At 42.2% G+C, this 27,965-nt stretch overlaps 1 protein-coding gene across 2 annotated transcripts in view; it reads right to left on the reverse strand.

Annotated features, from left to right (window-relative positions):
- LOC135548857 (kin of IRRE-like protein 3) overlaps nt 1-27,965 on the reverse strand; it is a 280,617-nt gene that overhangs the window by 41,756 nt on the left and 210,896 nt on the right. For both annotated transcript variants that reach the window (XM_064978889.1, XM_064978888.1), the window contains exons 6-8: nt 22,244-22,349; nt 2,168-2,316; nt 1,314-1,441 (exon numbers count right to left, since the gene is read on the reverse strand). In XM_064978889.1, coding sequence (XP_064834961.1) covers nt 1,314-1,441; nt 2,168-2,316; nt 22,244-22,349 — 383 coding nt within the window. The remainder of the gene's footprint in view (nt 1-1,313; nt 1,442-2,167; nt 2,317-22,243; nt 22,350-27,965) is intronic.

Raw genomic sequence — 27,965 nt, forward strand, 5'->3', positions numbered from 1 at the left:
GTCATTGACTTGTCTCTCAAAGCACTTCATGATGACGGAAGTGAGTGCTACGGGGCGGTAGTCATTTAGCTAAGTTACCTTAGCTTTCTTGGGAACAGGAACAATGGTGGCCCTATTGAAGCATGGGGGAACAGCAGACTGGGATAAGGATTGATTGAATATTTCCGTAAACACACCAGCCAGCTGGTCTGCCATCTGGGCTTGCAGCCTTGCGAAGGTTAACACGTTTAAATGTTTTACTCACATCGGCTGCAGTGAAGGAGAGTCCGCAGTTTTTGGTAGCGGGCTGTGTCAGTGGCACTGTATTGTCTTCAAAGTGACCAAAGAAGTTATTTAGTCTGTCTGCGAGCAAGACATCCTCCTTGATTGACTGTAGACCCTGCCACATAACTCTTGCATCTGAGCCGTTGAATTGCGACTCTACTTTGTCTCTATACTGACGCTTAGCTTGTTTGATTGCCTTGTGGAGGGAATAGCTACACTGTTTGTATTCGGTCATGTTTCCGGTCACCTTGCCCTGGATAAAAGCAGTGGTTTGCACTTTCAGTTTTGCGCAAATGCTGCCATCAATCCACGTTTTCTGGTTTGGGAATGTTTTAATAGTTGCTATGGGTACGACATCGCCAATGCACTTTCTAATGAACTCGCTCACCGAATCAGCGTATTCGTCAATGTTGTTGTTGGACGCAATGCGAAACATATCCCAATCCACTTGGTCGAAGCAGTCTTGAAGCGTGGAATCAGATTGGTCGGACCAGCGTTGAACAGACCTGAGCGCGGGAGCTTCCTGTTTTACTTTCTGTCTGTAGGCTGGAAGCAACAAAATGGAGTCGTGGTCAGCTTTTCCGAAAAGAGGGCGAGGGAGGGCCTTATATGCGTCGTGGAAGTTAGAATAACAATGATCCAGGGTTTTACCAGCCCTGGTTGTACAATAGATATGCTGATAGAATTTAGGGAGTCTTGTTTTCAGATGAGCCTTGTTAAAATCCCCAGCTACAATGAATGCAGCCTCAGGATATGTGTTTTCCAGTTTGCATAGAGTCAAATAAAGTTTGTTCAGGGCCATCGATGTGTCTGCTTAGGGGGGACAAGATTTTTTTTAAAGTCCATATTGATACAGAAACACCAAACAATAATTTATATTTATTAAGAACAAGATGATTGGCAAAGTCTTGTGCTATGATAAAAATGTGCCTCTGGGCTCAAAATAACCCGAGTCGGTAGTACGAGGGTTAAGGGTTAATGGGTCTTGCACAATAAGCAACTGGAAATACAAGCATAATAACAAGGAGGATGGTGATTACAATGCCTACCACTCCAGAGCCACGTTTCATCCACACAATGGTGAGGGAGGGGTTTCCTGTCCAGGCACAGTTGAAGATAGCATCTGATCCCTGGTCCACCTGTAGGGACTGTGGCTCAGCAGCCATTCTGGGCCCATCTGGAACCACAGGAACAGAAATGGTTACACTTGATTTGGATAGTCCCTATAGGTGATCTACAGATACTTAAGCTCCAGTATCAACAAACAAATAATTGCAACTCTGTTGATACACAACAACTTGCTGGGGTTAGGGTAAGGGCTAGGGTTGAGTGTATGATTTTAGTGAGGGAAAGGGTAAGGTTGGGGTTAGGTCTAGTGTTAGGGTAAGGATTAAGGTTAGAGAAAGGATTTAGTGGATAGTTAGTTGAAATGTTGTTGACAGTTAGTTAACATCTACAAACCTTCTATTTGGGACTATCCATGTAGTGGTAGATGTGATTCGCAGTGCCTGTCGCTAGCTAGTTTTGGTTCCTTTGTCTGTTTGCTTGGGGACTACTCACAGTAGTGTGTGTGTGTGTGTGTGTGTGTGTGTGTGTGTGTGTGTGTGTGTGTGTGTGTGTGTGTGTGTGTGTGTGTGTGTGTGTGTGTGTGTGTGTGTGTGTGTGTGTGTGTGTGTGTGTGTGTGCTTGCACATGTTGCTTGCGGATTACTACTCACAGTAGTGTGTGTGTGTGTGTGCCTGCACATGTTGCTTGCGGATTATTACTCACAGTAGTGTGTGTGTGTGTGTGTGTGTGTGTGTGTGTGTGTGTGTGTGTGTGTGTGTGTGTGTGTGTGTGTGTGTGTGTGTGTGTGTGTGTGTGTGTGTGTGCTTGCACATGTTGCTTGCGGATTACTACTCACAGTAGACATCCACGTTCCTGCTGATGTTGGTGCTGCCCAGCGCATTGGTGACCTCACAGGAGACGGGCTCTGTGAAGAACGTGTGGTCCACGATGACCTCATAGGTGTCACCTGACACCTGTCTGATGACGCTGCCCCCTTTGGCCCATCTGAATATATAAGAGTAGGTTGAAGTTAGACCTAGATGCTGATCTTGGGTCAGTTTATTCTTTTCCCCACTAATGGTTAATTAGGATTAGGGGAGGGGAAGCTGAACTGTACCTGAAGCTGCCTCTGGATGCCGATCTTGGGTCGGTTTTGTATTTCCTCACTTATGATTTAAAGGGGCAATCTGTTGTTGCTACATCCATTTTTGGATTTATAAATTAATGATACTGTATGTACCCATTCATTCTTGAAGAATATTACTTATAAATGCTTCATGAGATTCTGTACCCCATCTGAACCCAGAATACACAATGTTCGTAAACAAAGTAAATGTAAACAAACACTGGATAGCCTCCAAACATGGCTCAAACTATAATGTTGATATTACAGATGGTCAGTCCCTGCATCCATAGCTCTGTCTATGAATTTAAGAGTGGTTACAATTATCCAGCCCATACCTCATCTTCGGGGAAGATGGTGAAGTTGCCCATAGATTCTGATCTTTTCAGCATCTATGGTCAACTTCACTGTCTTTCCTGTTGTGACCACTCTGGCAGGAAGTTTAGGATCAGATCTAGGATCAGCTTTCCCTCCCCCAATCCTACACTTAAAGGGGAAATCCACAGTTGAAAAAATAACAAAATGTTTCCCCTTGCTGTTTCGGTAAAAAGCTGAGGTAAGGAACTGGAGAAATGTAAGCACTTAAATTCATAGACGGTTATGATTTGGGTGGGGGAGGGGAAGCCGATCCTAGATTTGTACCTAGGGGCCACTTCAGCCCAGAGTGGTTACAACTGGGAAGAGGGAAGACAATGTGGGCTATGAAATCCAACCAGCAGCCCCTTTGGAGGTGGACATGAAAGACCAGTGTCTGTGTCACAAATGGCACATAATTCCCTGCATAGTGCACTACTTTTGACCAGGGCACATAGGGAATGGCGTGCTCTCTGGGACTCAGCCAGTTAAAACGTGTTGCATTCGAGTGCAATTTACTCCGGTGTTCTGGGCTTCGCATAGAGAAACAACAAAAGAAGAGGTGGCTTTTGTTTTGTTTCGGTGCTTTTATCTCTTCTTCGTTTGAGCATATTCATGGGCTGCTTGTTGTCAACAAAGGGAGTGCTTGAGAATATAGGTTTTCTCATTTTGTCTCTGTGATTCACACGCTTTGATGTCGAAGTCATTATAATGGGGTATAAATACATTGGCTGTGCAAAGGACCTTGCCCGGCACATGCATATCTCACCGCAGTGCCAGTAATAGGTAGATCAAGCACCTGAACAAACAAACTATTGTTTACAATGACAGATGGGGGGGGGGCAGTTTAGAATAAATGCGATGAACAATTATGTAGGCTAGGCTAAGGATAAAACATAACTTTAGGATTCGGAGTGAAAAGAGCGACAAATCATACATTTAAAAAAATAAAAATATTTAACCTTTATTTAACCAGGTAGGCTAGTTGAGAACAAGTTCCCATTTGCAACTGCGACCTTGCCAAGATAAAGCATAGCAGTGTGAACAGACAACAACACAAAGTTACACATGGAGTAAACAATTAACAAGTCAATAGCACAGTAGAAAAAAAATAAAAAAAATATATATATATACATATATATACACATTGTGTGCAAAAGGCATGAGGAGGTAGGCGAATAATTACAATTTTGCAGATTAACACTGGAGTGATAAATGATCAGATGGTCATGTACAGGTAGAGATATTTGTGTGCAAAAGAGCAGAAAAGTAAATAAATACAAACAGTATGGGGAAGAGGTAGGTAAAATTGGGTGGGCTATTTACCGATAGACTATGTACAGCTGCAGCGATCGGTTAGCTGCTCAGATAGCAGATGTTTGAAGTTGGTGAGGGAGATAAAGTCACAGGCAGCAGAGAACTGGAACGAAAGGAGGCCAAATGAGGTGTTGGCTTTAGGGATGATCAGTGAGATACACCTGCTCGAGCGCGTGCTACGGGTGGGTGTTGCCATCGTGACCAGTGAACTGAGATAAGGCGGAGCTTTACCTAGCATGGACTTGTAGATGACCTGGAGCCAGTGGGTATGGCGACGAATATGTAGCGAGGGCCAGCCGACTAGAGCATACAGGTCGCAGTGGTGGGTGGCATAGGGTGCTTTAGTAACAAAACGGATGGCACTGTGATAAACTGCTTCCAGTTTGCTGAGTAGAGTGTTGGAAGCTATTATGTAGATGACATCGCCGAAGTCGAGGATCGGTAGGATAGTCAGTTTTACTAGGGTAAGTTTGGCGGCGTGAGTGAAGGAGGCTTTGTTTGATATGAGTCTGGAAGGAGAGTTTACAGTCTAGCCAGACACCTAGGTACTTATAGATGTCCACATATTCTAGGTCGGAACCATCCAGGGTGGTGATGCTAGTCGGGCGTGCGGGTGCAGGCAGCGAACGGTTGAAAAGCATGCATTTGGTTTTACTAGCGTTTAAGAGCAGTTGGAGGCCACGGAAGGAGTGTTGTATGGCATTGAAACTCTTTTGGAGGTTAGATAGCACAGTGTCCAAGGACGGGCCAGAAGTATACAGAATGGTGTCGTCTGCGTAGAGGTGGATCAGGGAATCGCCCGCCGCAAGAGCAACATCATTGATATATACAGAGAAAAGAGTCGGCCCGAGAATTGAACCCTGTGGCACCCCCATAGAGACTGCCAGAGGACCGGACAGCATGCCCTCCGATTTGACACACTGAACTCTGTCTGCAAAGTTCTTGGTGAACCAGGCAAGGCAGTCATCAGAAAAACCGAGGCTACTGAGTCTGCCGATAAGAATATGGTGATTGACAGAGTCGAAAGCCTTAGCAAGGTCGATGAAGACGGCTGCACAGTACTGTCTTTTATCGATGGCGGTTATGATATCGTTTAGTACCTTAAGCGTGGCTGAGGTGCACCCGTGACCGGCTCGGAAACCAGATTGCACAGCGGAGAAGGTACGGTGGGATTCGAGATGGTCAGTGACCTGTTTGTTGACATGGCTTTCGAAGATCTTAGATAGGCAGGGCAGGATGGATATAGGTCTGTAACAGTTTGGGTCCAGGGTGTCTCCCCCTTTGAAGAGGGGGATGACTGCGGCAGCTTTCCAATCCTTGGGGATCTCAGACGATATGAAAGAGAGGTTGAACAGGCTGGTAATAGGGGTTGCGACAATGGCGGCGGATAGTTTCAGAAAGAGAGGGTCCAGATTGTCAAGCCCAGCTGATTTGTACGGGTCCAGGTTTTGCAGCTCTTTCAGAACATCTGCTATCTGGATTTGGGTAAAAGAGAACCTGGAGAGGCTTGGGCGAGTAGCTGCGGGTGGGGGGGGCGGAGCTGTTGGCTGAGGTTAGAGTAGCCAGGAGGAAGGCATGGGCAGCCATTGAGAAATGCTTGTTGAAGTTTTCGATAATCATGGATTTATCGGTGGTGACCGTGTTACCGAGCCTCAGTGCAGTGGGCAGCTGGGAGGAGGTGCTCTTGTTCTCCATGGACTTCACAGTGTCCCAGAACGTTTTGGAGTTAGAGCTACAGGATGCAAATTTCTGCCTGAAGAAGCTGGCCTTTGCTTTCCTGACTGACTGCGTGTATTGGTTCCTGACTTCCCTGAACAGTTGCATATCGCGGGGACTATTCGATGCTATTGCAGTCCTCCACATGATTAACTAGGACGAACATATTTGAAAATAAAATGTGCTGTTGTTTTTTAACAATGCACTGTTTGTTGTGTTTAATGCTGTGGTAGAAAAGATGGCCTGGTTATAGATGTCAACATTTAGATAATGAGATTATGAACATGCAGAACTTTGTTAGTGAATACAGACAACACAGACATATACTGTCTTTGAATGCTTGTCAAAACCAAATACAGACATTCACGAAAAGTCCTGTTTTCATTTTCTCATGTGTATTATGTTCAATTGTTGTAAATCTATGCCTATGTCACAAACGACACCCTATTCCATATATAGTGCACTACATTTGACCAGAGCCTTATGGGCCCTAGTCAAATGTATTGCACTACATAGGAAATAGGGTACCATTTGGTAAGCAGACTGCATGTACTGTTGTAGAACACACTATTCACTTTCGATGCACCATCCAGGCCCGCATTGACATTCCCTTCCAGAAACATTTCTCAATTGTGGAATGTCCATATAAAAGTTTCATCTAGCATTCAAATCAAAGATACAGGTAACTGCCAAATTAAAGGAAACACCAACATGAACTCTTAATAGAGCGTTGGGCCACTATGAGCCAGAACAGCTTCAATGCACCTTGGTATAGAACTCTACTGGGGGGATTCGACAGCTTCAATGCACTGTGTCTGGAATTCTATTGGAGGGATGCAAAACTATTCTTCCACGAGAAATTCTATCATTTGGTGTTTTGTTGATGGTGGTTAAAAACGCTGCTCCAGAATCTCCCATAAGAGTTCAATTGGGTTGAGATCTGGTGACTGACGGCCACGGCATATGTTTAACATCATTTTCAAACTCATCAAACCATTCATTGACCACTCCTTCCCTGTGGATGGGGACATTGTCATCCCATAGCCATGGCAGCTAAAATAATGGCCTGCCCAGCATTTTTATACCCAAAGCATGATGGGATATTAATTGGTTAATTAACTCAGGAACCACACATGTGGAAACACCTGCCATAAATATACTTTGTATCCCACATTTACTCAAGTGTTTTCATTATTTAGGTAGTTACCTGTAGATCTGGTGTACACAGGATGCGATCCAAATGACACCCTATTTCCAATATAGCGCACAACATTTAACTGGAGCCCAATAGGTTTCCCTATGGGCCCTGGTCAAAAGTAATGCACAGTAGAGGGATCGGATGAGATTTGGGACAAACCCACCGAAGCGATGCAATACGTACAAGCTCGACACCAGATGCCACATGACTGTCTGCCATTTTGCGAAAGACATTTCATCACAGTGTTGAAAGGGATCGTGACACCATTGAAGGGGATCAAAGTAAACCAAATCGCCTATGAGTCAGAAAATATTTTACGGCCTTACCATGGCACTCGAAAAACATCTTGAAAATGGCAAAGACGAACTCCAAAAGGATGGTGCTGTCAATGTTTCTTCAATATCCCTTCTCAATTTGAATGAGCGTTCTCTCTGTTCTCTCTCAAGCCTCTGAATGTCAGATTCAGAACAGATCAGAGATACATGTCTGACGCCGATCCTTTCCCAGTCACTGAATTATTCAGGAACAATCGTATACATGAGCACTGCTTTTGAACATGTAACCCCACGTAACTGTATGCACGAAGGAATCCATTTAGCTTTTTTGAGTTTCTGAAGTACTATTCATGTTTTCTATGATCTTCTACTGTACAATTCGAATGCAGCGTGTCGCACACGCACAGACACACTCACGCATGTTCACACACACTCTCCTCCCAGAGGGACCCTGTTGCATAAAACAACAGCAATCAAATTAGTTTATGTCGATACACATAGAGAGCAATTTCTGTTCAAATCACCCACGTTCTCATCAAACAGCTGACAAGCTGAACTAAATCTGCACAATTGAGTCTTTTCATCAGACACCTCAGAAGTGACAAATTAGGAACCACAAATTGCCCTTCGACAAAAACAACAGCAGCAGTGACACCAACACCAGAAACCCCCGTGAGGATAAGAAGCGTACTTTATTTGCAAGCGAAACCATCTCATTCGCATCCCTCCCCACTTTATCCTCTCTCTCTCTCTCGCTTTCTTTCTTTCTTTCTCTGCAGCTTTATTAGAAACAAAAAGTTGCTAATGGAGTTAGCCGCAGGACCACTCCCCCCTCTCAACTCTGTGCTGTCATTCAACCAGATGGCCTGCATCTCTCCCAAAATGGACCATCCCCTCTTCAGTTTATTTATCTTTCTGTAAGGTGATCTCATCTCCCTTCTTAATGTTTTTCTCTTCCCCCAATTGAGCTTGAATGAAAGACCACCTGGGGTACAGCTCAAATTGCACCCTATTCCCTAGATATTGCACAACATTTGACCAGGGCCCATATGGTTCTGGTCAAACAAATTGCACTATATAGAGAAAGGGAGCCATTATGGACGCAGCCTGGAGTATTATATATTAATCTCCAAACCATTAGGTCTCCCACGCTTCCAAACCACCACTTCCTCTGAGTAAAAGGTCTGGAGCGTCTGAGATAAGAGATACCTCCCTATTCCTATCCTTCCTTAGCCCTACATCCAGATTCCAAGCCCAACCTCATAGCATCGACAGCTTCCTGCTCCGACCTCTCAGGCATTGGAAGAACACTCCTCATTTCACAAGGAAAATGGTAGCTCTCTGGTGATCAATAGCCAAGCATTGGCTAAAGCCCTATTCGCAGAGGTCTTGTATTACTAGAGAAGGTTGTGTATGTAATTATTACCCCATAATGTCCGTTATTCCAAATGACGATATGGAAGGGCTACATTTTATCCCAAACTGCCCCCTGTAATTTGTTCTTTTTTTTCAATAAATTGACAGTTATGATGGAAGCCTGTAGGTTTTTATTCTAGGCATGAAGATTAATGAACATGTCCAGGCAATTACAGGCTTCACTGGTATCTCGAGCTTGGCTTTCAAATTTCTAAACCATACCAAGCCGTCTTTGGTATAGTGTTGACATAATATTTGTATTGAGGAAGTGTGATCATAATCATTAGGATATTTTAGCGATCCACAGTAGGAAGACGTCCTAAATGCCCCCCAGTCTGCAGATGTGAGCTAAACAGCACTTGAGATGTGTTTTCGGATGAGAAAGTGAACTTGTCAAGTGCTGTTTAGCTCACATCTGCAGACTGGGGGGCATTTAGGACGTCTTCCTTCTGTGGTGAAACCTGTAATTGCCTGGACATGTTCATTAATCTTCATGCCTAGAATAAAAACCTACAGGCTTTGCTTTGCGATCTAACAGCAAGGGTTGCATTAAATAGGCACAATGTTTTTTTTACTTATGCATTTGGCAATGTTCAATTCATTGGCACAAAACGTATAAACAAAAGCATTCACTGTGAATGTTGATACATGTAGGCCATTCATATATAGGCTATGCGCAGCGCATCAATTTATCGAATCAGTTATTGCTTTCTTGCTCAAACCGTGAGCAACACCTGTCAAACATTTTTTTTTACTTCGATATGCACGGGAAGTTTTTTTCCGGCTGGAATTATTACTCTCCTGCTATTTAGAAATAACCGACATGGCAGATTCGGACGGGACTTAAATGACAGATGTGGTGATTTGTGCTCATGCACAGAATTACATAATGCCCCCTCTCCCCCAGTAAAATGAATCCCATGCAAATAGGGTGTAATAAGAGAGCATTAAGAATGCAGCGAGGAACAAGCCTGTCTGTATGCAGCTTTAGGGCATGTAGCTCAGTGGTTAGAACATTGGGCCAGTAACCGAAAGGTTGCTGGACTGAATCCCGAGCTGACAAGGTAAAAATCTGTCGTTCTGCCCCTGAGCAAGTCAGTTAACCCATTGTTCCCTGGGTGCTGAACATGTCGATTAAGGCACCTCTCTGATTCAGAGGAGTTGGGTTAAATGCGGAAGACACATTTCAGTTGAATGCATTCAGTTATACAACTGACTAGGTATTTCCCTTTAAAGAGAATAGATAGTAGTGATGTGTCCAAAATTGCACCCTATTCCCTGTTTTAGCGCACTACTTTTGACCAGAGTTAATCAACCCTATGAGTTTCGTTGTGGGCCCTGGTCAAAAGTAGTGCATTAAATAGGGTGCCATTTAGGACAGAGCCAGAGGAGGAGGTGAGGATTTTTGCATCAAGTCTGGGCCCTAATGTGTCTTCTACAGTAGATTCCCATTCTCTCCTCTATCTCCTGGGTTGGGAGGGCTGTGGACTTCTGCCTGTGTGACCAATCCCACACGCTCTCTGTCCATTTCATCAAGATGCTGGGAAAGGTTCTTCTATCTCTACAGTCACAGTGCTAACTGTCATTCATAGCTCTGTTTTAGGTTACTGCCTATACCTCGGAAAGGGGGATACCTAGTCAGTTGTACAACTGAATTCATTCAACTGAAATGTGTCTTCCACATTTAGTCCTACCCCTCTGAGTCAGAGAGGTGCAGTGGGCTGCCATAATCAACATCCACGGCGCGCAGGGAACCATGGGTTAAATGCCTTACTCAGGATCAGAACAACAGATTTTTACCTCGTCAGATCAGGGATTTGATCCAGCAACCTTTTGGTTACTGGCCCAATGCGCTAACCACTAGGCCACCTGAGTACAGTGATAAGGTGGCTATTGTGGGAACTACTTCAGAGGTGTACAATAACTTTTCCAACTGTTTGGTTGCCTAAAATGAATGCACACTAGAATAATCTTTGCCAATCTGAGGCAAGTATTCAAAAATGCAGTGGTATAAGTGTAACTTTTAATTGTCCTAAACTGCTGTTATTTGCTCACTTCCTATACCTGAGCCCTCTTGAAACTAGGGGGCAATGTTTTTATTTTTGGAAAAATAACGTTCCCAAAGTAAACCGCCTATTTCTCAGGACCAATATACACACTAGAGCAAATATCAACTTACTAAGTCAAATTGTCACTAGGTCATGCATTTCTGGCAAAAAGGGGACGTCCTAAGGACATTAGGAGATGTTAACACAAGGTCCCTTTTAGGGTTTGTGCGATGCGTTCTCTCAATGACCTTCTAAAAACGTTCTAGGAACATTTAAACCTCTTGGGGCTAGGGGGCAGAATTTTCACTTTTGTATAAATAGCGTGCCCAATTTTAACTTCCTGCTACTCATGCCAAGAATATAAGATATGCATATTATTCATATATTTGGATAGAAAACACTCGAATCATGTCTGTGTGTATAACAGAACTTAACTGTAGCAGGAAAAACCTTGAGGAATAAAACAGTTCAGATTTTTTTTGGCCTCTCTCTGTTCCCTGAACTTGTTTTCAGTTCCTACCGCTTCCACTGGATGTCCCCAGTCTTTGGAATTTGGTTGAGGTTATTCCTTTGTGCAATGAAGATGTAGGCCAACTAGGAACTGGGTACACTTTTGTGAGTTGCGCAAGATGTGAAAAGTGGCGCTGGTTTGTTTTCATTCCTGTATTGAATACAGATTGCCCCGTCTACAATTTGATTGGTTATTAACGTTTAAAAATACGTAAAGTTATATTTTTTGTAATTTGAAATATTTTGGCAAAGTTCATAGGCAACTTTTGAAATATTTTGTAGTGACATTGCGTTTTTTGTAAACTGTTTTTTTCTGGATCAAACACGCTTTATAAATGGATATTTTGGATATATATGGATGGAATTAATCGAACAAAAGGACCAAATGTGATGTTTATGGGACATATTGGAGTGCCAACAAAAGAAGCTTGTCAAAGGTAATGCATGTTTTATATTTTATTTCAACGTTTTGTGTAGCGCCTTCAGGGTTGAAATATGCTAACTCCTTTGTTTACTGCTGGTGCAGATGTGCAGACTATCAGATAATAGCTTCTTATGCTTTCGCCAAAAAGCATTTTTAAAATCTGACATGTTGGCTGGATTCACAACGAGTGTAGCTTTAATTGAGTATCTTACATGTGTGATTTCATGAAAGTTTTAATTTTATAGTATTTTATTGGAAACTGGCGCTCTGCATTTTCCCTGGCAATTGGCCAGTTGAGACATTTGCGTCCTGCCTATCCCTAACCAGTTTTAAAACATGTTATAATCAACACGATAAATGGACTTTCAGTTTAGACCTCAGTTTGGTCGCAGTATAAAGTCATAAAAAAGTGGTCCATGACACAACGTCCAGAGAATGTCCTAAAATCGTTCTTGGGGATATCCCGGGAACAAACCGGGAACAAGACAAAACCTCGACAGGAGCATAAAACAGCATTCTGAGCACTATGTTTCGGGGACATCGTAACTATTCATTTTTGTTTGCAGTGTTGATGTCAATGGGAGACTTATGCTGCATTCGTAATCAAGTGGATGGTGGGAATTTACCAGTTTTTAAGTCGTAAATATCAGAACGCAAAATATAAGCTTGATTTACTCCAATGTAAACACTATATAGCATATATAACATGGTTAAAGCTATAATTTTGATGTCATGGATGGTCAGTCCTGCACCCATAGTTCTGTTTATGAATTTGAGAGCAGTAACATTCATCCAGCCCTATCCCTTAGCTTTTTTGCAAAAACAAAGAGTACATTTATTTATTTTTTCAGCTACTGATTGTCTCTTGAAGGGGAAGGATTTTCAATTTGGTTAGGATTCTCTTGTAAATTGACTTTGGTCAAAAATATTTGTGGTCTTCAAGGGGAAGTTCAGTATTTCAGTACGGCTGCCCTTATCACTCACAGTGATGTTTAGCTGACGTTTTAAATGGCTGTTTAAAACAAACCAAATAATGGATTAAAGTTTCTCCTGGCCTATAGACTACATTCATGATATAACACAGAAAAAACATGCTGTCTCCACAGCCTGAGTTTTTTTAATGCGTGTCAGAATGCGCTCACTATTCCAAAATGTGATTGTTACCCAACAGGACAGTTAACACGTGCTGCCTGCAAACCAAAGCAAATTGCCTACTATTTATCTATTAAGATATGTCTAATCTGGTCTATTTCAAGTTATTTGCAAACAACAGTTTGAAATGAGGTGCGTTCTGCCTCCTCATTAATTCAAGTAGTTGTCACCCATTTCACTGTTGCAGACAATTTACATATGAGGCATGTTATGCAAATGTAGGATTAGGATTAGCTAGAAGAGCCGGACAAATTTCTCTCTTCGATGAGAGCCCAATGAGTGGTTCCCAAGGTCAAGTATGCAGACATTTTCTCTAGTCAGAATAGAACCTGCCAAACGTTTTCCCCCTGGTGCATGCATTGCTTTTATTGTTGTTTTCCTTACATTTCCTTACATTGTTTAAGGATGAATATCATGCTTGGGTCCAGGAATCATGCGGGCCATGATAGGAACTGTGATATTCACGGCACGGCACAGCCATGCAGTGGAAAAGCACCAAAAGAGCTTTGCACACTTGAATTAGACAATATTTTCAAGTTATATACAGTTGAAGTAGCAAGTTTACATACACTTACAGTTGAAGTTGGAGTCATTAAAACTTGTTTTTCAACCACTCCACACATTTCTTGTTAACAAACTATAGTTTTGGCAAGTCTGTTAGGACATCTACTTTGTGCATGACACAAGTAATTTTTCCAACAATTGTTTACAGAGAGATTATTTCACTCATAATTCACTGTATCACAATTCCAGTGGTTCAGAAGTTTACATACACTAAGTATGGAAATTCAAAAGAAATCAGTCAAGACCTCAGAAAAAAAATTGTAGACCTCCACAAGTCTGGTTCATCCTTGGGAGCAATTTCCAAATGCCTGAAGGTAACTCATTCATCTGTACAAACAATAGTATGCAAGTATAAACACTATGGGACTATGTAGCCATCATACCGCTCAGGAAGGAGACACATTCTGTCTCCTAGATATGAAGCGTACATTGGAGCGAAAAGTGCAAATCAATCCCAGAACAACAGCAAAGGACCTTGTTAAGATGCTGGAGGAAACAGGTACAAAAGTGTTTTAATGACTCCAACCTAAGTGTATGTAAACTTCCGAATTCAACTGTATGTATGCGTTTATGTATTGAGCGTAATGCAAAGTGTGTATTCCTTAATAACCACGCAAGATACTGATTTCACAACAATTACGTTACACTCAATTGTGCTTATATAAAGTAATCTATTAGTCTTGTCAAAACAATGCTAATGGCGTCAAAGAACTATTAGCTTCTTTGAAGCTGCCCTCATGACCATGTGTACACAGTGGCTTGCAAAAGTATTCAACCCCTGTGGTAGCAGAATCAGAATTAGTTAGGTAACATTGATAAATATGTTGTATTTATAAAATAATACTTATGTGAGATATTTGTAATTAGAATGTCTTCTTTTGGATAATACTGTTGGCAGTTTGCAGTTATCCCTTCCCTGCTAGGGCTTAGTCACTTGGGCCCTAGAGAGGGGAGAGGTCAGGCCTGTCTTCTTATGGGAATGTGTCTGTAACTATTACATGTCCCCTCTGAGGTTGCCCTTATCTTGATTTAGGATATGACCTAAGAGGCTCACTGTCTTTTCTGATCTTGTTCAGGAGGGGGTGTATTTGATATATGCCACTGGATGAGGTAATGTTTTTGGTTCTAAGTGGTACCAAGAATGAGAAAAGAACTTAGTTTAGGAGACCAAACTGAACGATAATTTATAGCCAATGCTGTCTGGCTATGTGTGTCTTTGCTATAAAGGATCTCAGTTGCCATTATGTAAGCATTCTCAGAGAATTCATTTATAGACACTGAATTGATCTGAGAGTCACAGGGCTATGGTGAAGCTCATATAATTAAAGATGGACTTTTTGATAACTCTGACTTGTGTGTGGTTTGCTCTCTCATGATTTGGTAATAGAGGAAATTTCCACGACACCCCCTTGGCATTTTTCCTATTTTGTTGCCTAACAACCTGGAATTAAAATAGATTATTTGGGGGTTTGTATCATTTGATTTACACAACATGCCTACCACCATGCCTACCACTCTGACTTGTGTGTGGTTTGCTCTCTCATGATTTGGCAATACAGGAAATTTCCACGACACCCCCTTGGCATTTTTCCTGGATTGAGGTCCGGGCTTTAACTAAGCCATTCCAAGATATTAAAATGTTTTCACTTAAACCACTCAAGTGTTGTTTTAGCAGTATGCTTAGGCTCATTATCTGGCTGGAAGGTGAACCTCTGTCCCAGTCTCAAATCTCTGTATAACTGAAACAGGTTTCCCTCTAGATTTCCCTGTATTTTGCGCCATCCATCATTCCTTCAATTCTGACCAGTTTCCCAGTCCTTGCCTATGAAAAACATCCCCACAGCATGATGCTGCCGCCACCATGCTTCACTGTGGGGATGGTGCTCTTGGGGTGATGAGAGGTGTTGGGTTTTCGCCAGACATAGCATTTTCCTTGATGACCAAAAAGCTACATTTAATCTCATCTGACCAGAGTACTTTCTTCCATATGTTTGGGAAGTCTCCTACATGCTTTTCGGCAAACACCAAACGTGTTTGCTTATTTTTTTCTTTAAGCAATGGCTTTTTTTTCTGGCCACCCCACAGAGATGGCGTAAAGTGGTCCTATGGACAGATACTCCAAACTCCATTGTGGAGCTTTGCAGCTACTTCAGGGTTATCTTTGGTCTCTTTTTTGCCTCTCTGATTAATGCCCTCCTTGCCTGGTCAGTGAATTTTGGTGGGCGGCCCTCTCTTGGGAGGTTTGTGCGGTCTGTACAATGCATCGCAGGGGGCAAACTACCTGCCCTACAGGACACCTACAGCACCCGATGTCACAGGAAGGCCAAAGATATCATCAAGGACATGTACAAACAAAGCCACTGCCTGTTCACCCTGCTATCATCCAGAAGGCAAGGTCAGTACAGGTGCATCAAAGCCGGGTCCGAGAGACTGAAAAACATCTTCTATCTCAAGACCATCAGACTGTTAAATAGCCATCACTAGCACAGAGAGGCTGCTGTCTACATACACAGACATGGAATCATTGGCCACTTTAATAAATGGAACACTAGTCACTTTAATTATGTTTACATATCTTGTATTACTCATCTCAAATGTATATACAGTATTCTACACTGTATTTTAGTCTATGCGTCTCTGACATTGCTCATCCATATATTTATATATTCTTGATTCCATTCCTTTACATAGATTTGTGTGTATTAGGTATTTGTTGTGACATTTTTAGATATTACTTGTTAGATATTGCTGCACTGTCGGAACTAGAAGCATAAGCATTTTGCTACACCCGCAAAAGCATCTGCTAAGCAAGTGTATGTGAGCAATAAAATTTGATTTGATTTGTTGTTGGAGAGCAGATGCTGGAAGATTGCAAGACTGCTAAGCCAACTGTCCACATACAAAGTGTGGCCCTTCCTGAAATGAGGAGCCAGCATGGTCATTACTGCAAATGGTCAGTGGTTGACCCTTGTAGACTATAATGTCCTTCACAAATCCTGTCTATACAGGGAGTTGCAAACATAGGATCCATGCTCCAGTATTCCTTTAGAGTTCTACTTCACTATTTCCATGAGAATGACTGTTACCAGGAAGGTATACATTTCACTCATTGTGGTTTTCATCCATTTAGCAAGCTTCCCCCTCAAACCTGGATTTCTCTTCTCCTGTAGCTCCAAGGCCTAGCGATTGATCATCTCCACTGTCTCCCACCTGCTCCTCTGTCAGAAACAGCTTATTAAAGCACTCTGACTCAGAGGGAGATGGCAAGGGGGCTTTGCATTCAAGACTAGGACTCTTCAAAGCCAAAAGCAGGGCCAGAGGAGGGGTGAAATGGCTGGCGGCCTTCCAGCTACCACAGACCCTCCGTACTTCACCCACTGTTGGTCTGCCTCCATCACCACCAGCATCTTCAGAGGGATCTGGGCCTTTGTAAGTGTGCATGGGGTCTTCAGATTCAGGGTTCTCGATGGCCACAGGATTGGGGGGCAACTCCTCACTGTAACTGTCAGAATCTGATTCCTAATTTTAATACTCAGATTCTTTGTCAGAATAAACAAAAAGCTCCATATTTTCTGCATATCTGGGTAGTCTCCTTTTGAAAAAAATTGCTATGGCTACAGCTTAGCCAACTAGCTATATACAGTGGGGCTAAAAAGTATTTAGTCAGTCACCAATTGTGCAAGTTCTCCCACTTAAAAAGACGAGAAAGGCCTGCAATATTCATAAAAGGTACACTTCAACTATGACAGACAAAATGAGAAAAATATTCCAGAAAATCACATTGTAGGATTTCTAATGAATTTATTTGCAAATTATGGTGGAAAATAAGTATTTGGTCACTTACAAACAAGCCAGATTTCTGGCTCTCACAGACCTGTAACTTCTTCTTTAAGAGGCTCCTCTGTCCTCCACTCGTTACCTGTATTAATGGCACCTGTTTGAACTTGTTATCAGTATAAAAGACACCTGTCCACAACCTCAAACAGCCACACTCCAAACTCCACTATGGCCAAGACCAAAGAGCTGTCAAAGGACACCAGAAACAAAATTGTAGACCTGCACCAGGCTGGGAAGACTGAATCTGCAATAGGTAAGCAGCTTGGTTTGAAGAAATCAACTGTGGGAGCAATTCCTAGGAAATGGAAGACATACAAGACCATTGATAATCTCCCTCGATCTAGGGCTCCACACAAGATCTCACCATGTGGGGTCAAAATGATCACAAGAACGATAAGCAAAAATCACAGAACCACACGAAGGGGACCTAGTGAATGACCTGCAGAGAGCTGGGACCAAAGTAACACAGCCTACCATCAGTAACACACTACGCCGACAGGGACTCAAATCCTGCAGTGCCAGACTTGTCCCCCTGCTTAAGCCAGTACATGTCCAGGCCCGTCTGAAGTTTGCTAGAGAGCATTTGGATGATCCAGAAGAAGATTGGGAGAATGTCATATGGTCAGATGAAACCAAAATATAACATTTTGGTAAAAACTCAACTGGTCGTGTTTGCAGGAGAAAGAATGCTGAGTTGCATCCAAAGAACACAATACCTACTGTGAAGCATGGGGGTGGAAACATCATGCTTTGGGGCTGTTTTCTGCAAAGGGATCAGGACGACTGATCCATGTAAAGGAAAGAACGAATGGGGCCATGTATCGTGAGATTTTGAGTGAAAACCTCCTTCCATCAGCAAGGGCATTGAAGATGAAACGTGGCAAGGTCTTTTAGCATGACAATGATCCCAAACACACCGCCCGGGCAACGAAGGAGTGGTATATCGTAAGAAGCACTTCAAGGTCCTGGAGTGGCCTAGCCAGTCTCCAGATCTCAAACCCATAGAAGATCTTTGGAGGGAGTTGAAGGTCTGTGTTGCCCAGCAACAGCTCCAAAACATCACTGCTCTAGAGGAGATCTGCATAGAGGAATGGGCCAAAATATCAGCAACAGTGTGTGAAAATCTTGTGAAGACTTACAGAAAACATTTGACCTTTGTCATTGCCAACAAAGGGTATATAACAAAGTTTTGAGAAATACTTATTTTCCACCATAATTTGCAAATAAATTTATTAAAAATCCTACAATGTTATTTTCTGGATTTTTTCTCTCATTTTGTCTGTCATAGTTGAAATGTACCTATGATGAAAATTACAGGCCTCTCTCATCTTTTTAAGTTGGAGAACTTGCACAATTGGTGGCTGACTAAATACTTTTTTGCGCCACTGTTCATAAACAACAACACTGAATGACTCTGCGCGAGTATCAGGGTTGATGTGATTGGTTGCCAGCACACACCATCTGTATCAATAAATCACTTTCAGAAAATGGTTTGTGTCTTAATAATTTATTTATTTACTATTTTATTCACGGAATCAAATGATGTGTGTAAAATACTTTCTTGAATGTTGTGCTGATTATGATAAACTAATGCTAAGCTAATTGCCAGTAATGTGTGGAGCCATGTTTGTTGACATTGTTCAATGCCTTCTGTGTGTTACGTAAATGTCTGTCAGACCAAAGATGTTATAACAAAACGAGTAAACTTCCCGAAGTGAATAATGGGAAGTTAATGATGGTAGATGACACAACCCCTTCAACATGCATATTGCAGACAGACCTTATCTTATTTTTGGTTAGGGTTTCTGTCAGCTGGGTGTTAACCAAATGTTTATGTTAGCTCACACTTTCCTCAGGCAGCGCTTGTTAGCCCCCCCCCGCCCACCGCACAGGCATATGGCAGAGATATAACCGCCATCGTCTCAGGGACCCCGCCAATCTATAATAAATGAGATGCCAGCTGCTGTCAAGAAGTTAAGGTCTAAGGTGAGATCTGGGTACATTTAACACACTTTTTTACGCCGACTAACCACCTGCCCCACCCCGGACTACCTACAACAATGTGAAACATACAGTTGAAGTCGGAAGTTTACATACACCTTAGCCAAATACATTTAAACTCAGTTTTTCACAATTCCTGATGTTTCATCTGAGGAACAACTCCCTGTCTTGGGTTAGTTAGGATCACCACTTTATTTTCAGAATGTGAAATGTCAGAATGATAGTAGAAAGAACGATTTATTTCAGCTTTTAATTATTTCATCACATTCCCAGTGGGTTAGAAGTCTACATACACTCAATTAGTATTTGGAGCATTGTCTTTTTTTTTTTTTTTTTTACTTGTGTCAAACATTTCGAGTAGCCTTCCACAAGCTTCCCACAATACATTGGGTGAATTTTGGCCCATTCCTCCTGACAGAGCTAGTGTAACAGAGTCAGGTTTGGAGGCATCCTTGCTCGGACACTCTTTTTCAGATCTGCCCACAAATTTTCTATAGAATTGAGGTCAGGGCTTTGTGCTGGTGTTAACTTCTTCAATATAGGGGGCGCTCTTTTAATTTTTGGATAAAAAACGTTCCTGTTTTAAACAAGATATTTTGTCACGAAAAGATGCTCGACTATGCATATCATTGAAAGCTTTGGAAAGAAAACACTCTGAAGTTTCCAAAACTGCAACGATATTGTCTGTGAGTGCCCCAGAACTAATGCTACAGGCGAAACCAAGATGAAATTTCTTACAGGACATGCCCCAGATATTGAATGCGCTGTGTTCCAATGTCTCCTTATATGGCTGTGAATGCGCCAGGAATGAGCCTACACTTTCTGTCGTTTCCCCAAGGTGTCTGCAGCATTGTGACGTATTTGTAGGCTTGTAGGCATATCATTGGAAGATTGACCATAAGAAACATTTACCAGGTGTCCGCTTGGGGTCCTCCATCAAAATTATTGCGCAATCTCCAGCTGCGTCCACTTTTCCATTAGGTTCAGAGGAGAAAGGCAACTGCCATGAATGATTTATCATCGAATAGATATGCGAAAAACACCTTGAGGATTGATTTTAAACAACGTTTGCCATGTTTCTGTCGATATTATGGAGTTAATTTGGAAAAAAGTTTGGCGTTGTAATGTCTGAATTATTTTTTGTTTTTTCTTAGCCAAATGTCATGAACAAAACGGAGCGATTTCTCCTACACAAATAATATCTTCAGACTGGCTAGAATGCTTATCTACACAAGAAGACCTTGGCTCGGCCATAAATTATATTAAATTGGTAGGGAGACGATGTGGGAAGGCTTGAGATACTGCCTTTGTACCAGGGTGGCAGAAGAGACGGGTTGGTACTGGAACTAATGACGTCATTTTCAGTTTATAACCTGTGTTAAACTGTATCGTGTTCAGTACTCTCGTGAATAAACTCTGCTGATTGACTTTAAGACTAGGCTCTGTCCATTATTATAGAATAAGGGTCTTACAAATCATTATGAATTGACAGTGTTTAATTTTAATTGGGTATTAAAACATAGAGCAATTTAATTCCTGCAACAGGTGGTCACTCCAATACCTTGACTTTGTTGTCTTATGTTATTTTGCCACAACTTTGGAAGTATGCTTGGGGTCATTGTCCATTTGGAAGACCAGTTTGCGACCAAGCTTTAACTTCCTGACTGATGTCTTGAGATGTTGCTTCAATATATCCACATAATTTTCCTTCCACATGATGCCATCTATTTTGTGAAGTGCACCAGTCCCTCCTGCAGCAAAGCACCCCCACAACATGATGATGCCACCCCCTGCTTCACAGTTAGGATGGTGTTCTTCAGCTTGCAATCCTCCCCCTTCTTCCTCCAAACATAACGATGGTCTTTATGGCCAAACAGTTCTAGTTTTGTTTCATCAAACCAGAGGACATTTCTCAAAAAAGTACGATCTTTGTCCCCATGTGCAGTTGCAAATCACAGTCTGGCTTTTTCATGGTGGTTTTGGAGCAGTGGCTTCTTCCTTGCTGAGCAGCCTTTCAGGTTATGTCGATATAGGACTCGTTTTACTGTGGATATAGATACTTTTGTACCTGTTTCCTCCAGCATATTCACAGGGTCCTTTGCTGTTCTGGGTTTGATTTACACTTTTCGCACCAAAGTACGTTCATCTCTAAGAGACAGAACGTCTCCTTCGTGAGCGGTATGATGGCTGCGTGGTCCCATGGTGTTTATACTTCGTACTATTGTTTGTACAGATGAACGTGGTACCTTCAGGCATTTAGAAATTGCTCCCAAGGATGAATCAGAATTGTGGAGGTCTACAATTTTTTTCTGAGGTCTTGACTGATTTATTTTGATTTCTCCATGATGTCAAGCAAAGAGGCACTGTGGTAAATGTATACCTCCAATTGACTCAAATGATGTCATTTAGCAGAAGCTAAAGCTTCAGAAGCTTCTAAAGCCATGACATCATTTTGGGAATTTTCCAAGCTGTTTGAAGGCACAGTAAATTTAGATTATGTAAACTTCTTACCCAATGGAACTGTGATATAGTGAATTATAAGTGAAATAATCTGTCTGTAAACAATTGTTGGAAAAAGTACTTGTGTCATGTACAAAGTAGATGTCCTAACTGACTTGCCAAAACTATAGTTTGTTAACAAAAATATTGTGGAGTGGTTGAAAAACGAGTGTTACTGATTTCAACCTAAGTGTATGTAAACATCTGACTTAAACTGTATGTGGTTGTTTATTGTGCTATACCCCAGTAGAGCAGCATAACTTGGACAGAGAGACTACGGAACTCCTAAAGCAGCCTGTATGCATAAACATGAGAGGAATGTAGATAGTGTGTATATAGGCCTACTGAACACAATAAGTACATCAAAAAGTGGAGATTTTGGGTCACCAAAACCAAAAGATTTAAATCGGAGAGAAAAATTGATATGTGTGTGTGAGAAAGAGAGAGAGAGAGTGTGTGTGTGTGTGTGTGTCTGTATATGCAGGTGTACTATCTCACCTGTAGTGGATGACTGGTGGGTTAGCTTTGGCAGAGCAGTGGAACTTTACCAGATTGCCCTCCAGTATGGGCTGGGGCTCAACAGATAGGTTGACCAGGGGCAGGTCTACATGGGAGAGAACAGAGGGTTAGTCTAAAAAACCAATGCCAGAGTATGGTGTTAATATTAGGACAGCCTCAAGTCCTGCCGAGACCGAGACTGTTCTATGGACATCGTACAGGTGAGTCTGTGCCTGGGTCGTGCTAGTAAGGGCACGCTACTAAAAATGCTTCAAAACTTTCTCGAAATGCAATTTAAAAAATGTGTGTTTTGTATTGGACAAGTAAAAATCAATGTCAAATTTTAATGGTCACATACACACATTTATCAGATGTTGTTACGGGTGTAGCGAAATGCTTGAGTTCCGAGCTCCAAAAGTGCTGTAGTAACTAACAATTCACAACAATATAAACAAATCTAAAGTAAAATAATAGAATTAAAACCTCTTACATCTATGGGGGCGCTATTTCATTATTGGATACAAAACGTGCCCGTTTTCAGCGCAATATTTTGTCACAAAAAGATTCTCGACTATGCATATAATTGACAGCTTTGGAAAGAAAACACTCTGACGTTTCCAAAACTGCAAAGATATTGTCTGTGAGTGCCCCAGAACTGATGCTACAGGCGAAACCAAGATGAAACTTCAAACAGGAAATGAGCAGGATTTTTGAGGCTCTGTTTTTCATTGTCTCCTTATACGGCTGTGAATGTGCAAGGAATGAGCCTGCCCGATCTATCGTTTCCCCAAGGTGTCTGCAGCATTGTGACGTATTTGTAGGCATATCATTGGAAGATTGACTATAAGAGACTACATTTGCCAGGTGACAAAATTGGTGCGTCATCTTCGGCTGCACGTCTTTTTCCAAGCGATTCAGAGGAGAAAGTAGACATCCACGAACGATATATCAATGAAGAGATATGTGAAAAACACCTTGAGGATTGATTCTATACAGCGTTTGCCGTGTTTCAGTCGATATTATGGAGTTAATTTGGAAAACAGTTTGCCGTTCTGATGACTGAATTTTCGTTTTTTTTTTGGTACCCAAACGTGATGTACAAAACGGAGCTATTTCTCCTACACAAAGAATCTTTCAGGAAAAACTGAACTTTTGCTATGTAACTGAGAGTCTCCTCATTGAAAACATTCGAAGTTCTTCAAAGGTAAATGATTTTATTTGAATCCTTTTCTGGCTTTTGTGCAAATGTTGCCCGCTAAATGCTACGCTAAATGCTACGCTAGCTATCAATACTCTTACACAAATGCTTGTTTTGCTATGGTTGAAAAGCATATTTTGAAAATCTGAGATGACAGTGTTGTTAACAAAAGTCTAAGCTTGAGAGCAAATATATTCATTTCATTTCATTTGCGATTTTCATGAATAGTTAACGTTGCGTTGTGCTAATGAGCTTGAGGCTATAAATAGGATCCCGGATCCGGGATTGCTCGACGCAAGAAGTTAAGCAATATACTGTATAAATATTACGACGAGCAATGTCGGAGTGGCATTGACTAAAATACAGTAAAATAGAATACTGTATATACAGTCGTGGCAAAAAGTTTTGAGAATGACACAAATAATTTTCATTTTCACAAAGTTTGCTGCTTTAGTGACTTTAGATATTTTAGTCATATGTTACTATGGAATACTGAAGTATAATTACAAGCATTTTATAAGTGTAAAAGGCTTTTATTGACAATAACATGAAGTTGATGCAAAGAGTCAATATTTGTAGTGTTGACCATTCTTTTTCAAGACTTTGCAATCCGCCCAAGCATGCTGTCAATTAACTTCTGGGTCACATCCTGACTGATGGCAGCCCATTCTTGTATAATCAATGCTTGGAGTTTGTCAGAATTTGTGGGTTTTTGTTTGTCCACCCGCCTCTTGAAGATTGATCACAAGTTCGGGGCGGCAGGGTAGCCTAGTGGTTAGAGCGTTGGACTAGTAACCGAAAGGTTGCAAGTTGAAATCCCTGAGCTGACAAGGTATAAATCTGTCGTTCTGCCCCTGAACAGGCAGTTAACCCACTGTTCCTAGGCCGTCATTGAAAATAAGAATTTGTTCTTAATTGACTTGCCTGGTTAAATAAAGGTAAAAAAATAAATAATTAAAGTTCTCAGTGGGATTAAGGTCTGGGGAGTTTCCTGGCCATGGACCCAAAATATCCATGTTTTCTTCCCTGAGCCACTTAGTTATCACTTTTGCCTTATGGTAAGTTGCTCCATCATGCTGGAAAAGGCATTGTTTGTCACCAAACTGTTCCTGGATGGTTGGGGAAGTTGCTCTCGGAGGATGTGTTGGTACCATTCTTTATTCATGGCTGTGTTCTCAGGCAAAATTGTGAGTGAGCCCACTCCCTTGGCTGAGAAGAAACCCCACACATGAATGGTCTCAGGATGCTTTACTGTTGGCATGACACAGGACTGATTGTAGCGCTCACCTTGTCTTCTCCGGACAAGCTTTTTTTCCGGATGCCCCAAACAATCGGGAAGGGGATTCGTCAAAGAAAATGACTTTATCCCAGTCCTTAGCAGTCCAATCCCCATACAATTTGCAGAATATCAGTCGGTCCCTGATGTTTTTCCTCGAGAGAAGTGGCCTCTTTGCTGCCCTTCTTGACACCAGGCCATCCTCCAAAAGTCTTTGCCTCACTGTGCATGCAGATGCACTCACACCTGCCTGCTGCCAGTCCTGAGCAAGCTGTGTACTGGTGGTGCCCCGATCCCGCAGCTGAATCAACTTTAGGAGACGGTCCTGGCGCTTGCTGGACTTTCTTGGGCACCCTGAAGCCTTCCTCACAACAATTTAGCCGCTCTCCTTGAAGTTCTTGATTATCCGATAAATGGTTGATTTAGATGCAATCTTACTGGCAGCAATATATTTGCCTGTGAAGCCCTTTTTGTGCAAAGCAATGATGACGGCATGTGTTTCCTTGCAGGTAACCATGTTTGACAAAGCAAGAACAATGATTCCAAGCACCACCCTCCCTTTGAAGCTTCCAGTCTGTCATTCGAAATTAATAAGCATGACTGAGTGATCTCGAGCCTTGTCCATGTCAACACTCACACCTGTGTTAACGAGAGAATCACTGACATGATGTCAGCTGGTCCTTTTGTGGCAGGGCTGAAATGCAGTGGAAATGTTTTGGGGGGATTCCGTTCATTTGCATGGCAAAGAGGGACTTTGCAATTAATTGCAATTCATCTGATCACTCTTCATAACATTCTGGAGTATATGCAAATTACCATCATACAAACTGAGGCAGCAGAATGTGAAAATTCATATTTGTGTCATTCTCAAAAATTATGGCCACGACTGTACTTTTGAAATAAGTAAAGCAGAATGTAAACATTACTAAAGTGAATAGTGTTCCATTGTTAAAGTGACCTGTGATTCCATGTCTATGTATATAGGGCAGCAGCCTCTAAGGTGCATGGTTGAGTAACCGGGTGGTAGCCGGCTAGTAATCCTATTTAACATTCTGATGGTCTTGAGATAGAAGATGTTTTTCAGTCTCTCTGACCCAGCTTTGATACACCTGTACTGACCTCACCTTCTGGATGTTAACGGGGTGAATAGGCCTTGGCTTGGGTGGTTGATGTCTTTGATTATCTTTTTGCCATTCCTGTGACATCAGGTGCCGTAGGTGTCCTGGAGGATAGGCAGTATGCCCACGGTGATGCAGGAGAGCCCTGTAGTTGCAGGCAATGCAATTGCCACAACTGTAAAAATTTGTGAGGTTCTTAGGGGACAAGCCACATTTCTTCAGCTTTCTGAGGTTGAAGAGGTGCTGTTGCGCCTTCTTCACAACACTGTCTGTGTGGTTGAATCATTGCAGATTGTCAGTGATGTGTACACGTAGGTCCCACTGAGGTCCCGTCCATGTGGAAAGGGTTGTGCTCCCTCTGCTGTTTCCTGAAGTCCACAATCAGCTCCTTTGTTTTGTTGGCATTGAGGAGAGGTTATTTTCCTGGCACCACTCTGCCAGGGCCCTCAACTCCTCCCTGTAGGCGGTCTCATCATTGTTGGTAATCAGGCCTACTACTGTTGTAACGTCTACAAAAGTTATTGAGTTTGAGGCCTGCATTGACACGCAGTCATGGGTGAACAGGGAGTACAGGAGGGGGACTGAGCACGCTCCCTTGTAGGGCCCCAGTGTTGAGGATCAGCGAAGTGGAGGTGTTGTTTCCTACCTTCACCACCTGGGGTCGGTCCGTCAGGAAGACTGGGATAGGGAGAGATTGAATATATATCTGTAAACACTCCGGCCAGCTGGTCTGCGGTTTGGTGATGAAAAGGACTTGAGTGTCTGTAGGTTATCACAATCACACCATGAGTAGTTATTCATGAAACACACACCACCACCTTTCTTCTACCCGGAGAGTTCTTTATTCCTGTCTGCGCAATGTACTGAGAACCCAGCTGGCTGTATGGAAGGGGACAGTATATCCGGAGAGAGCCATGATTCCTTGAAACAGTATGTTACAGTCCCTGATGTTTCTCTGGAAGGAGATACTCACCCTGAGATCCTCTACTTCATTTTCCAGAGACTGAACATTAGCGAGTAATATACTCGGAAGCAGTGGATGGTGTGCACGCCTCCTGAGTCGGACTAGAAGTCCAGGCAGAATACCTCTTCTCAGTCGGCAGCGTCTTGGAGCAGCCTCTGGGATAAGTTCAATTGCCATGGACAAAAGATTCGGGAAGTCATATTCCTGGTCGTAATCTTGAGAGACCGTCGCTCTGATATCCAAATGTTATTTCTGGCTGTATGTAATAATGTTAAAAAGTCCAGCTAATCCCCATGTTTCACTCCCTTTTCTGTTTTTGGTGCCTAATGAACACTCCCCCTTAGACAGGGAGAGAGGATGTGTTAACCAACATTGGATATGGTGACAGCATCTCGGGCTCAATGAAATTAAAGGGATAGTTCAGGATTTTGGCCCTTTATCTACTTCAGTCAGATGAATTAGTGGATACAATTTCTATGTTTCTGAGTGCAATTTGAAGGATGTTGCTATCAAGCCCTTGCGCAATTGCTAACTAGCGTTAGCTTGACTGGAAGATTGCTAACTAGCATTAGCTTGACTATTGGAAGTCTATTGGAACAGCTAGCATGCTAGATGTCCAGTCATTTCGCTTATGCTAGCGAGCATTGGCTCGCGAAACGAACTAACTTTCTTCTTACTGGATACAGATACATAAAAATGGTATCCATAAGTTAATCTGAATCTTTGGAAGTAAATATCGCCATCCCTTTAAACACCCAGTGCCGCATTTGCTAGTGCTTAACGACATATTGTGGTTAATTATAAAATGGTTAATTCGGTTCCCTACTAGCTTTTGCAGAAGCAGCAGCTATTCTTCCTGCAACAACATCAGACTTAAAGGGGAATTTCACACTGGCTCTGTCATAGCATACAGTCATGACTACATTCACAACATTACGTTTTTAATCATACACAAAACAATTATCAAACCACAAGCTAGAACTAGCACATCTTAATTTCACAGGCAGAATTGGGCAGTTTCGACTACCTGTGTATTCGTCTGCTCATAGTGAACCACAAAGTCTGGCCCGCCAGGTAGAGGGGGCGTGCCCACAAACTTGAATAATGATGCTGTTTACTTCGTACGACCAACACACAGTAATCTCATAACTTCTCAGAAGTTTTTT

This window comes from Oncorhynchus masou, chromosome 11 (assembly GCF_036934945.1).
Source record: "Oncorhynchus masou masou isolate Uvic2021 chromosome 11, UVic_Omas_1.1, whole genome shotgun sequence".
Taxonomy (NCBI): Eukaryota; Metazoa; Chordata; class Actinopteri; order Salmoniformes; family Salmonidae; genus Oncorhynchus; species Oncorhynchus masou.